Source organism: Alosa sapidissima, chromosome 9, assembly GCF_018492685.1.
Source record: "Alosa sapidissima isolate fAloSap1 chromosome 9, fAloSap1.pri, whole genome shotgun sequence".
Taxonomy (NCBI): domain Eukaryota; kingdom Metazoa; phylum Chordata; class Actinopteri; order Clupeiformes; family Clupeidae; genus Alosa; species Alosa sapidissima.
In genome coordinates, this window is record NC_055965.1 from 10366203 (window position 1) to 10378978 (window position 12776).

At 45.0% G+C, this 12776-nt stretch overlaps 1 protein-coding gene across 1 annotated transcript in view; it reads left to right on the forward strand.

Annotated features, from left to right (window-relative positions):
• Positions 1-12199, forward strand: part of LOC121719334 (insulin-like growth factor-binding protein 4) — an 18982-nt gene extending 6783 nt beyond the window's left edge. The window contains exons 2-4 of the mRNA XM_042104819.1: positions 8231-8400; positions 9416-9541; positions 11501-12199. Of these exons, the coding sequence (XP_041960753.1) occupies positions 8231-8400; positions 9416-9541; positions 11501-11638 (434 nt within the window). The 3' untranslated portion in view covers positions 11639-12199. The remainder of the gene's footprint in view (positions 1-8230; positions 8401-9415; positions 9542-11500) is intronic.
• The last annotated feature ends 577 nt before the right edge of the window (positions 12200-12776 follow it).

Consider the following 12776-nt stretch of genomic DNA (forward strand, 5'->3'; position numbering starts at 1 on the left):
AAGAGAGTGAGAGGGAGATGGAAGAAAGATAAAAAGAGTGACGTGGGTGGAGGTGGAAAGTTGGGGGTATTGGAGGGGCTGGGTGGAGTGCTGGTGGTGGTGGTAGTGGGGCTTAGGGGAGGGTTGGGTTCAGTTAGGGTGGTGCCTTTTGGCAGCTCTGGATGTGTCTTTCCCAACAATTCCTCGAAATGCCGAGGGTTTTCTCAGTATCAGAGACTCTAACTGATCCAACTTGGGGTACCACCCCCACCACCCCACCCGGCCCACCCGATTGCCAATCCATCTTACCTCTCTTCACCCAGACCCACGTCTGCATCCAATCGACGAAAGCTCCGAAATGGCCTGGCCGAGCAGGGCTCTGCTGACAGCGTCCTGGCAACGTTACTGTAACACTAGCAGAACACAGTGGGGAGATTTGTGTAGTGGGCTGATTGGACTGAACATATACAACGCAACACAATACAACACCCCCACCCCCATCCTCAGATCGCCTCAGAACAAAACAAAACACAACAGAAGATTTGTGTCTGATCCTGATTTGATGTCTGCTATCAACATTCAAGTGTGAGTTTATGAGAGCTAGGACCAGAGCAAGTGAGATCGAAAGATAGAAAGAGTGAGTGAGAGAGAAAGATAGAAAGAGTGAGTGAGAGAGGAAGCTGAAAACAGAGAAAGACACAAATGGGGTTTCTTTTGTGCACTCGCTGGCTTTATTCATTATTAAACTGAGGAGACCACTCTCTTTCAGTCACTTTCAGGTTCAAGTCCCATCTCAGTCCTAGCAACAGGGCACAGCACGGTTATAAATAGAGATGGTAGAATGAAGGGGGGGGGGACAATAAACAGAAAGTAGGAAAGATAATACAAAAGAACAAACAAGTAGACAGATTTTGTCGAGTGTAGACTGTCTGTAGCCATGCAGTAGCCCGTGGTATGAAGGAGAAACAGACGTCTAGGTAATGGGAGATACTGTACACAGATAAAGGGCAATCTTTCCTGGCCTCTGGCTGAAGGTGCGTGAGTGTGGGTGTGAGTGAGTGTGTGTGCGTGAGTGAGAGTGTGTGTGAGTGAGTGTGCGTGCGTGCGTGCGTGCCTGCCCGCTTACGTGCGTGTGTGTGAGTGAGTGTGTGTGTGCGCGTGTTTGTGTGTGAGTGAGTGAGTGTGCATGCGTGCATGCATGTGTGCGTGCGTGCGTGTGTGCGTGCGCGTGCATGTGTGCGCCGTTTGTTTCATGCGAACGAAGAAGTGTGTTTGCTTGTCGTGCCAAAACTGCTGACCACAACCCCCCTCAGCCTCACTTCCTAATCTTTCCGTGATCCAGTTCGAGGTCATTTTGTTGATTTCATCTAACGAATTGGAAATGTATTTATGCGTGCGTGTGTGTGTGTGTTTGTGTAAGGGGGAGGTCGGTTGCTAGGATTGGATGGTAATTTATGTAAATAACAGCAAACTTATCCACAGTTCTTGGAGCTGACAATGGGGCTTGCTGAAAACTCTGATAAGACGAAAGCACATCAAAGGCAGACAAAAGCTGCGAGCTATTGCACTTCATTTCATAGGTGCGTTTTGATTGGCTACCAGCTGTGTTGTAGTCAAGTCACTATGCCTCGAGTCCGAGTCCAGGTTCGAGTCTCCAGTGTTCAAGTCCGAGTCAAGTCCAAGTCATTAAAAAAAAATTCCAAGTCAAGTCCGAGTCGAGCCCACTACTCATCCAAGTCAAGTCCGAGTCGAGTCACTATCAAATGAAAAACTGACAACCTTCGGGGCATTCATGTTTCCAGGGATTTGGCGTCATTAAAGTTAACGTCTGTTATTGTAGGAACATGGCGTGATGTGTGATGTAAGACATGAAGCAGTTTTTAGATATTAATTTAGTAATTTAGATATTAAAATCCTATACCAAATAATATTCTAATGACATATTACAATTCTGCATGGTTTGAATGTACGAGTCAGAGTCCAAGTTTGAGTCATTCAGTGCTCAAGTCCAAGTCAAGTCACGAGTCTCTAAATTTAGCTCATGACTCGGACTCGAGTCCGAGTCCTGGACTTGAGTACTACAACACTGGCTACCAGCACTGCATCAAAAGTTGTATTTCCCTTCAGACAGGACCCACTCTACGGGGAGCTGTGTGAGGGGATTAATAAACAAAAACAAAACACAAAGGCATTCCGCCAAACACTGAAGGCATGTTGGGACGAGTAGTCCCAACAGGGTTGAACCCATGGTGAGGACAAGTGACCTTCTAGTGAAAGGAGTGTGTAGGAGAAGACAAGAGAAGGAGAGAGAGAGAGAAAGAGAGAGAGAGAGAGAGAGAGAGAGAGAGAGAGAGAGTAAGTAATGGGACTCATAGTTCATTGTGAGGGAAAAAGGTGATTCATCTGGGCCCAATCCATCTCCTTCTAAAAAAAAAAAACAATTTCCCCTCTTCGACGAGAGAGGAGGGAGCAATCACTGGAGAAAGCGTCTTGTTGCTGGCCCTTTTCCGGAGCTGTTCTGTTGTTTGCTTGTCTTGGGCAGGCCTCCCATTTTTACAGCTGGAGTTGTGGCGGTGGTAAATACGATTAAGTTATTACCACTCCCCAAGACAGCATGGGACCCATGTGGCGCGGGCTGGACAAGCTTTGAACGGCGGGCGCCATAAATGAGCCTGGACCCTTCGCAAAAAAAAAAAAAAAAACAACAAAACAGAACAAAATAAATCACAGAAAAAAAAGGGGCCCTGAAAATAAGGTCTGAGAGGGCTTTAGGACAACAGTGAGGTCACAAAACATGTCCGCTTTTTTTCTGACTTCCCTGTTTTCCTCAAGGTAGACCTTGATCAGTTTCCCATCTCCCCTTTTCTCTCTCACCATCTAATTAGACTTGTAGGGTGATTTTTTAAGTATTTATATGCTTGATGGTATCAGATTCTATACCTTTTACATATTATTCTATACACTTTGGTCAAATTCGAAACTCCACTCAGTCCTGGTGGTCTTTTCTGTCCTTTGTCAGTACTGTGGTCATGGACAGTCCTGGCTCAGCAAATGGGAAATAAACACAGTGTCTGGGGCCAAATCGTAAAACACATCCAACCAATCAACACATGGCATAAACAATTCCACCCAATCAACACATTGCTTCAGGAGCACAGAAGGGAATGGTGCAATTTGATTGGCCATTGAGCTCACATATCAACCTTTCACCAGAATCGCTGACTCTACCTTTAAATGGACCACACAAACCCAATGCCCCTGCCTTGAAACTATACTTGATATGTCATGGATTATTCATATTTGTACACATTGCATATTCCTGCCGGCTATTTTGGACTACCAGGCTTCAGTGAAATGTTGTAGTGTGTAAACGGATGAGGACTTTGCTACTCATTTCATATTCTTTGCAATGAAGGCTGCTTTGCTAAAATGTATTAATTTTATTTATTTATAATGATATAGGGTACAGTATGTTCATTAGGGCAATAATCCTATTTAAATGTATAATTATAGCACTATAAACTGTCATAAGATCTTTTAATTATGTCATTGCTATAAAGAGTTTGATGATTTCAGAGCTGTGAAGACAGCATTACATGAATGTTGTCTGATGTTTTGTAAAGAAACTAGCTTGGAATGTTAAATTGACCCTAAAACAGAAAAAAGACTGGATTGGCCTATACAATAATGAGCCATCTTTCATACTAAAAGGAAAGATGGTGAATATGCCTTATATACTGAGGAGTGTCTCCTTTTAGCCTTTTAGCTAATTTAGCCTCCCATTAATAGGTTTCCTGTTTCCAAACATTACTCAGTGTACACACATTCGACAAACCCGCTTCTGTAACCAGTAACAAGATCACAGCAGATTCTAATCAACGTATTAATCAGCTTGTTGTTGCATTGTTGGTAAATTTTTGGTGATTCGAGCAATTCAGAGTCAGATACCTGATTGTTTGGCTTTCATTTGCATATTGTAACAAAGCTGTGTTTTCTTTGGCTTCAAGACGCTGACGCTGTCAATCATGCTCACAGTGTGATAAAATTGATATGTAATCTATATAAACAGTGATCAATACAAGACACCACCAAAATATAGGGTTACACATTACTGAAGGTATCTACATCTACAAGAGTGACATGACACTGTCATGAACATGTCATAAACATTATAAACAAGTCATAAATGTTTATGACATAACGCTTTTCTCATTAAGTGCCATTCGGTTTTTGTCATAACAAGTTAGGGTTAGGGTTAGAATTAGGGTTAGGGTTCATGTGTCAACATGATGTCATGTGTGATCTGCAAACACGGATTGAGGACTAGAAATATCAGACCCTGGTTGCTCCCCAACACCACCACAGGTCCCTGGACAATGGAGAGTGGTGTCTCAGCAACACCCATTTGTAATGAGTGTGAGGTTCGCCTCCTGTTGTGTTGTTGCAAGGGAGGCAGCCGTGGTTGGAGTGCATGATTGTGATGTCAAGTGGGGTACCTCGAGGCACAAGAGTTCCTCACGAGTCTCCATATAATCCGAGCTGACTTTGCATTCAAGTCATTTTTCCTCAGTCGTAGGTCAGGCTTTCCAAATATTCGACATATCATGAAGGTGGCATGAAACTTATCCCGTAAACATTTGGCTTGGCTCCGAATGTTCTCAACTCTTTGTAAAGGCAGTCACTTCTTTTTGTCGCAACAGGACAAATATTCAAGGCCAAACGAAAAATGTCTCAGCGACACCCAGGCCTATCGGTTAAAGAAGCCTAGCATTTATAATTATGCACTTTGTGGCCTTGTGCGAGACATAAAGTTATACGACAGTCCGTCTGTTTTGTGGCCAGTCGCAGTTTAGTGCACAACAGCGCCTTGTCATTTATGCCATCGGCCGCTTGGCTCAGTCGGACATGCGGTCCAGAGCGCTGCTCCCTGCTCCCGAACTCTAACCGTGCACACGTCTGAGGACACGACTGTGCACACGTGTGATGTCTTAGAATGTTTTACAGAAACGTGTCTCTTTGGGTCTCCAGATAGAGTCATGTTTCTCCAGCGAATTCTTTTGAATTGATTTTTGGACATGGACCCATTCAGACTGTGTAGCCTAAACATCCTTGACCCCAAAACATCCAAGTTGGATGAACTGAAAGCGGTGTTTTCCCCAATTACAGCCCCATGTCCCTTTTGCTCTGGCTGGCTGACGCTCGTCCTTAAGATGTGGCACACTTTATTTGCCGAGCCTTTGCCCAGAGACTGTGGCTTTGCAACCGAAGGGGTCTGTTCAGTGAGACCCGGTGGCATCCCAAAAAACCTCCCCGTAAAAACCGGAGCAGTGGCAGCACTTCTTCCCATGGGACAGGACCACAAGGCTGCCCGAAAAAGGACACGGCAAGCCCCCCCCCCACCGCCACCACCACCACCACCACCACCACCACCCTCCACCCCCTCGACCCACTTTGAAATCACCTCGGCAAAAGATCAACGACAGAGTGCTGAGGAAAAGCCATGAAATTGTGAAACCGTAAAAAAAAAAAAAAAAAACAGGAGTCAGCCGGGAGTCTGTCTAAGAGAATTCCTGCTTCTTTCAGGAAAAATAAATGGCAGCTGATACTCGAAAGCAAGTGGTGTTTAGAGAGAGAGAGAGAGAGAGAGAGAGAGAGAGAGAGAGAGAGAGGCGGGCCTGCAGAAATCCCCTAAAAGTGCAAACAAGAAGAGTTTATGAACGAAAGGCACGTCTGTGAACCTTTTCAGGAAGGGGAAACTCCCTGGCCTGGGGCGGAAAAAAAAACGGTGCTCTCCGTCAAAAAGCAGTGCTACAAAATGACAGCTCCAGCTTCCAAAATAAGGACTTAAGGTCGCCATAATTAAAAATGTCCACTGCTGAATGCTACAATTAAACGTGCTGCTTAAAGAGCGCAGTGGAACAGCACACGGCCAAGGCCATGACGTATTGTACCACTTGATTGAACAGATTGAGTGATGCATGGAGTAATTGTAGGCCATAATGTTTCAGAAGAAGCAAATAAAGAAAACTTACGTAAAATGCACTTCCTCTGCCATTGTTGTCCAAACCCACAGCTAAGGTTATCCATCAAGGCAAATGAAATGTTCAAGTTAATAACATGTACTTTGGAAGATTTTAAAATATAAAGAGTTCTCCAGTTGCAAAACCCAAAGCAACAAGTCATTCTTCTAAACGGGGGTTATGAGTTAGACGTGCGCAATCAAATTCAAGTTCACAAAGTTTACTGACCGAATCCTGTAACGTCTCTGACCGGAATGTGACATTCGTTGTCACTGTACAACTTGTTTCCTCAACAAGTGCTACTGTCTCCCAACAGTGACAACTTTCAACATCAAAATGAAGTCATATCCAACCACCAAGTTATATATTTATTGTTTCTGACTTGTGTGACATAACACAATCACAGTGGTGCCACTTGCTATGACAAAACAGGTCAATGGTACACATGGATACAAGTACCTTTTGACTGGTAGCACAGTTTTGAAGAAAATGCAATTCAATGCAAAATGCAGAGTGATTACTAACTGTAAAATGCCCGAGTGGGGATGTCCTGAGATATCTCCACTTGTGATGACTCATGGAATGTACATGGACATCAAGCTAAGTACCTTTTGACTGGAGTTTTGAAGCTTTGTCTTTTGTCTTTGGTGCAAGCTGGTCTTTGGCTGAACTGGTGCAGTCAGGCTCGTGAGAGGTGGCTGTTGTGTGGGCAGTTTCAGCTTCTGGGCTACTTATCAGCTGAACACGCAACATTTCCCAAATGTGCCCTTTGGCATGCCAGCGGAAAAAAAAATGCCAGCATCAACGGGCACCTCTTGCTCTCGGCTCTGAGGCCAGGGCATGGGCAAAGCATTTATGCCAATTTGGAAAGAGAAAGTCATGCAGCAGAAGCGGTAGGGGGTGGGTTGTGGGAAGTGTGTGTGTGTGTGTGTGTGTGTCGGGGGTGGGGGTGGGGGGGTGGGGGGGGTTCTGTGTGGTGTTTTCCGTCTGGCGCCACTCTGCTGCCCACTTTTAACGTAACCCAAATGAGTCAAAGCCAGTAGTACAGGGGAGCAGCAGGAGAAAAACAGTGTTTTTTTCCCCCCCTACCCCTTTGCTCCCCCCCCTCCCTCCCTCCCAAGATGCCTCCAGGAGGTCTGCTTTGAGGACGGGACACACACACCCCCCGTTGGCTGGGTTGCCCACCACCTTGCTTGCTGCCGTAGTGCCTCCACCACGACCTCCACTGAGACCATTTCCTTTAGAGAGCGAAGAATGTTTCCTCAGGATGCAGCTGCCCAAGGGCTGGTAGTGGTGGAGGTCTCTGTGTGTGTGTGTGTGTGTGTATGTGTGTGTGTGCACATGTGTGTGTGTGTGCGTGTGTGTGTTCGTGTGTGTGTGTGTGTGAGTGTGTGTGCGAGTGTGCATGCGTGGGTGTAGGTGTGTGTGTGTGTGTGTGTGTATGTGCGAGTGTGTGTGTACAAGGTGAAAAGAGCTCATGGAAGGTGGAGGTGGTGGGTGGTGGGTGGTGCTGGTGGTGCGGGTGGGACTGAGACTGGCAGACTGCTCTTTAACAAGCCCTGGAGGAAGTGAAAGAGAGCTGTTATAAGTCGTCAGCAGCTGAAGCAATTGGTCAGGAACGGCCATGCCTCTGACCGAATGTCCTGCACCACAACAATTTGGATGGGGATCACCATAATAAAAAAAAAAAGCGGTCGCGCCAAATGCGGTCTTAGCCGAGAGCGACCGTGGTTGTGATGGTGGTTTGGCTCCAGATTGGGGAAATTGCAGACAATTCCCCTGGTGCCACTTACAGCCGGGCTCTTTTTATAGGCCGCTCGTTTTTCTCCCCCTAAAATGAGGGCACCTGTGAAATATATTTTTTTTCCCTATTCAACCGAAGCTCTCTGCCCGAGGGCTGCCCATCTCTTCATGTCTTCGGCTGAAATGCCCTCACTTGCAGTGGTGACTCCTAATGGAAGCCAGAGGAAGCTAAATTCCTCAGAGTTAAACAAATTAACATGTAAAAAAAAATTAACAATTTTATAACAATATCCACGAAAAACACTAGAGACACATTTGACACCATTGTATGTCAGTAGTGCTCGATTGGTGTTGCATGTGGAGTGATGCACGTCTTTTGGATTGCACCCCATGTGGTCACTCCCCCTAGCTCAGATGCCCATTCTCGGGTACTGACCTTGTTCCTTCATGTCCTCTCCAAACCCACATCCCTCCCCGTGTGTCTTCAGCCATGGAGAGGTCGGGGGAAGAGAGCGTCATCCCTGACCATCCCAACAACAGCAACATCCGCTGCAGCCCCCAGGACAAGCGCTGCATCCAGAAGACTCTGGCCCGCCACCCAGGCAAGTCCACCAATCAGAGGAGCCACAGCGCCCGTGAGGACCCCAAGGCCGCCCTGGTGAGTTATAAACCCTCTCTCCATCCCTCTATCCCTCCGTCTCGCCCCTCTCCTCTCCCCTCCTTCTCCCTTCCTCTCCTTTCCTTTCCTCCTCTCCTCATCACTCCTTTCACCCCTCTTGACCTCCTCCAAACATTTTGGCCCCATTAATCACCTAATTGCCGCTGGAAAACACTGTGCAAACAACAGGCTTGAGACGTGGCCCCACTTTTATGGGTTAACGGGCCCCTGAGCTCCTGCCATTTTACTGGGCAAATAAATACAAGCCCTTGTAGCCATGCGTTGTTAAACAGGGTTTACATAGCAAAACATGTCGGCCAACATGGAGAAGAGGACTATGGGGAAGTCGTTTGCTACGTGTCGTCGTTGTATATTACATTACAGGCCGAGGTGTGGTTAAGTTGCGTAGTTAAAGCCGGGGTTCGTTCGGGGTGTATTAGAAGTCAACTGAGAACATTGCGTTGATTGACTGGTTCATAAAATGAATGGTGCTGGTGGAACATGTCGCTTAGCACACACAGTGGGAGATCAGCTGTTTGTGTTCAACCAAATAGTTCTCTCTCCATTATCTCCTAATGGCTTAATGTCTGAACGGTTACCCCATCAAACTCCCACTGCTTGGCATGGGCTGCGTGTGTTTACAACATGGCTTCATTCACTGGAGTTTCCCCCCTCTGTGTGTGTGTGTGCGTGTGTGTAGAGAGAGAGAGTGAAGGTTTGTGTTTGTGTGTGTGTGTGTTTGTTTGGCTGTGAGAGATAGGTGAGAGTGTGTGAATGAATGTATGGGTGTGAGTATGCAGTGTGTTTGTCAGTGTCCGAGAATGTGTGTACTGTATGTTAGTGTATGTGTGTGTGTGTGTGTGCATGAGAGAGAGAGAGAGAAAGAGAGTTAAAGTGTGTGTGTGTGTGAGAGAGAGAAAGAGATAGAGTAAAAGTGTGTGTGTGTGCGTGCTTCTGCCCTCTCGCCGCTGTAATGGACCCTCCTGAGAGTGACTTTCCTGTCCACCCCCTGCAGGCCCCATGCCGCGCCGAGCTCCAGAGAGCCCTGGACCGTCTCGTGTCCAACACCCGCACGCACGAGGACCTCTACACCATCCCCATCCCCAACTGTGACAAAAACGGAGACTTCCACGCCAAACAAGTAGGGGGGAACTCAGACAGGGCATGCTAGAATGTGACTTGTCTTCAGAGGCCTGATCGTTTTCATGTGGTAGAGCATGTTGTTTTGGTTGTTTAGAGGACTCGCGAGTCTGCTGTTCTGAAGATTAACGGATCAGCCCAACCCAAGTCAATTACATTTTATATGAGGGTTATATGAGGGATTTATGACAAAGAAAACATGTTCTGGACAATATGCATATCTAGTCTCGAATCATATCAAATTGACACAACACCCACACATTATGCAGTCTTAAAGAGGCATTAAGTATTGTTTGAAACTGGTGAGCTGAGTAGCTCACAGCCCTACTGCCTTGCTTTACAGAGATACTTTTAAAATTTCAGCTGACACTAGCAAACTTTACAGAGATACTTTCAACATTTCAGCTGACACTAGCAAACTAAAAACAAAAGTGGAGTAAAAGGTAAAAATGATAAAAAAAAAAATACAAAAAAGTAATAATGATAATGTTGGAACATACATTTGGTCACAAACTTATACATGATGTATGTTGCTATAGAATAGAATAGAATTCTTTAATGTCATTGCACAGAATACAACGAAATTGGATGGCAGTCCTCTTGGTGCTTATAGATTTAAAAAATAGAGTTCTAAATATATCTATATCAGCTAATGAGCCAGAGAGAGGCTGACGTGAAAAAGTGACGGTCATGTGTCAGTAGTGTTCAGGAGGGAACGCAAATTCAGACCTCGCTCTTGCTGACGAGGAGAGAGACGACCGCTATTGCACAATAGAGTGCAATGATCCTTTGTTTGTTGGTCCTTACGTCTGCGTGTTTGGAGTCTGAGTTGACATTTGTCTCAGCATAACATTGGGTTACTTTTTAACGAGGATTCTTCGTAGTAGGCCTTGGCGAACCCTACAGCAAACACAGCCAATGTCATCTTGCCATTTTGAACCACAGAAAGTATGAAAGAAAAAAATCGACCAATGGCTATGTTCATGTACAAATGTTCTACGTTCAAACTTTATCTTGATCTATCAGAGGGACCACATATTGATTTGGAACAGCATACATAACCTCAACCCATAGCAGGCAGCACCATCACATTTGTGTATCGGAGAGTGTCCGTGTGTAAAAGAAAAGCGAAGTGCAAGCATTTTCTGTGCTGAGAATTGTGCAAAGTCGAAATCTGGGAACAAGGTCTGTTGTTCGGAGTGCAAGTTTAACCTCTGACCTGGCGCAGTCTACACAAGCATTTTTGGGAACTACTTTTTAGCTGTTTTCCACCATGGTTGCACGTTCAACCCTTGAATTGTTCTCTTATTATCATTTGAGAGAGTGGTGGCCATCATACATCCTGCTGATTTCTTTTTTTTTTTTCACTGAGCAAATTCTTGTCTGTGTTTGAAAAGCCACAAAAATGTCCATATTAGCTTTGTACAAATACTAGCATGTGCTTGCCAGAGGTCAAATTAACTAGGTATGCTGCCTTGGAGGACGGATTCCTGAAACTTTCCTGAGTTTTCTTTTCATTAGTGGTAACGTCCCTTAGGTTCACAGTGGTCGGGCAAACACAATGTGCTGAGTCATGCAAATGGAAGTCAATGCGGCTTTCTAGCTGAACTTCCTATACTCACTGGTCAATAGTGACCAAGCATGCCCAGTGATTTTCCAAGACCCCTGTCTCGCCACATCAAAGAGAAATCAAATGATATATATATATATATATATATATATATATATATTTAAGTAACTTTTACATAATTGTATACTGCATACTGCAGATCATTAGGGTATCAATTTATAATCGCACTCTATTTCTGGTGCTATACTTGTGTACTTGAATGACATTGAAATAGAATGTAAAATAATAAATTCTTATTTAGTAGCTTTGTCTTTGATGAGCTGAGCTTTATACGCTTGTGTTGCACGTTTGTCTTACCGCATGCCTCCAATGATTTGTTTGTGGCTGCAGTGTCACCCGGCGCGAGACGGGCAGCGGGGCAAGTGCTGGTGCGTGGACCAGAAGACGGGCATGAAGCTGCCCGGGCCCCTGGAGCTGCGCGGCGACCTCGACTGCCACCAGCTCACGGTGGCCCAGGTGCGGGAGTGACATCACCTGGCGTCACGCCGGCCCAGAGAAGGGGTCTCGGGGAGTGAGGGGCATGTTTTGAGGGACACCCCTCCCTCCCTTTCTCTCTCACTCTGAACCAATAATGTGCAGTACCATGTGCTCTCAGGCCAGCTGCATCCCCACTAGTGCTGAGGTCGTGTGTAACTATGAAAGGACTTGACCTGAAAAAAAAAAACTCCACCAACTTTGAGGAGGAATGGTACTTGAGTATGCTACAAAGAAAAAAAAAACATAGAGATGTCTTCTTATGTTATCATTGTTTTATTATAATTTTTTTGTGACTGTTTTGTGAGCTTATGTATGTGTGGATGGGTGTTTGTTTTTCTTTGTGCTATATATATATATATATATATATATATATATATATATATATATATATATATATATATTATAAAGTCTTTTGAGCACTTGACTGTCTTTTAATATCAGTGAAGTTATACAAATGTGCTGGCTTTAAAGTAAATAAAAAAGAAAACAAAAGATTAAGGTTTATGTGGAAGAGATCCAAATAAATAGCTTTAAAAGCTGTTCTGAACATGAGGTTCTGGTGCTTTTCATTTCAAATCTTGAGTTCACATCTGGGATATCACATCATCTCTGAACCACAGCAGGGATTTGATATCATGTGGAACGAGACCTCAACACAAAACACTTCCATAAATGCATTTATTTTCTCACAATGCATTCTATATTAAAGCCCAAAGACGATCTATGCCATTATTGGGACAATTTCAGCGGGGGTCTGCTTAGCAAAACATTTATGGCACCTGTACAATTCATCTCTGTCTCTGCACTCTTGGATTGTGAGGTGGAATAAGCCTGACATACGCTACTCATTGTTGGTTTGAAGTCGTTTTTCTATGACAAATTCTCTTTGGTGCCCTCTGAATTAAGCATAGCATGTAACCCCTCCCCCCCCCCACCCCCACACCCACACACACACAGCACTCTCCCTGTTTTAAATTACCCATTCATGATCAGCGGAAGCTTTTCGCAACCTGGCAGGCTGGGCAGAGGAGGAGTAGAAGGGGGTAAAAGAAGACCTTGAAAGAGGAAACTCTGCATCTGACAACCCAGAAGTCCAAGAATAGATGTTCTTTATCACAGCATGTACTCC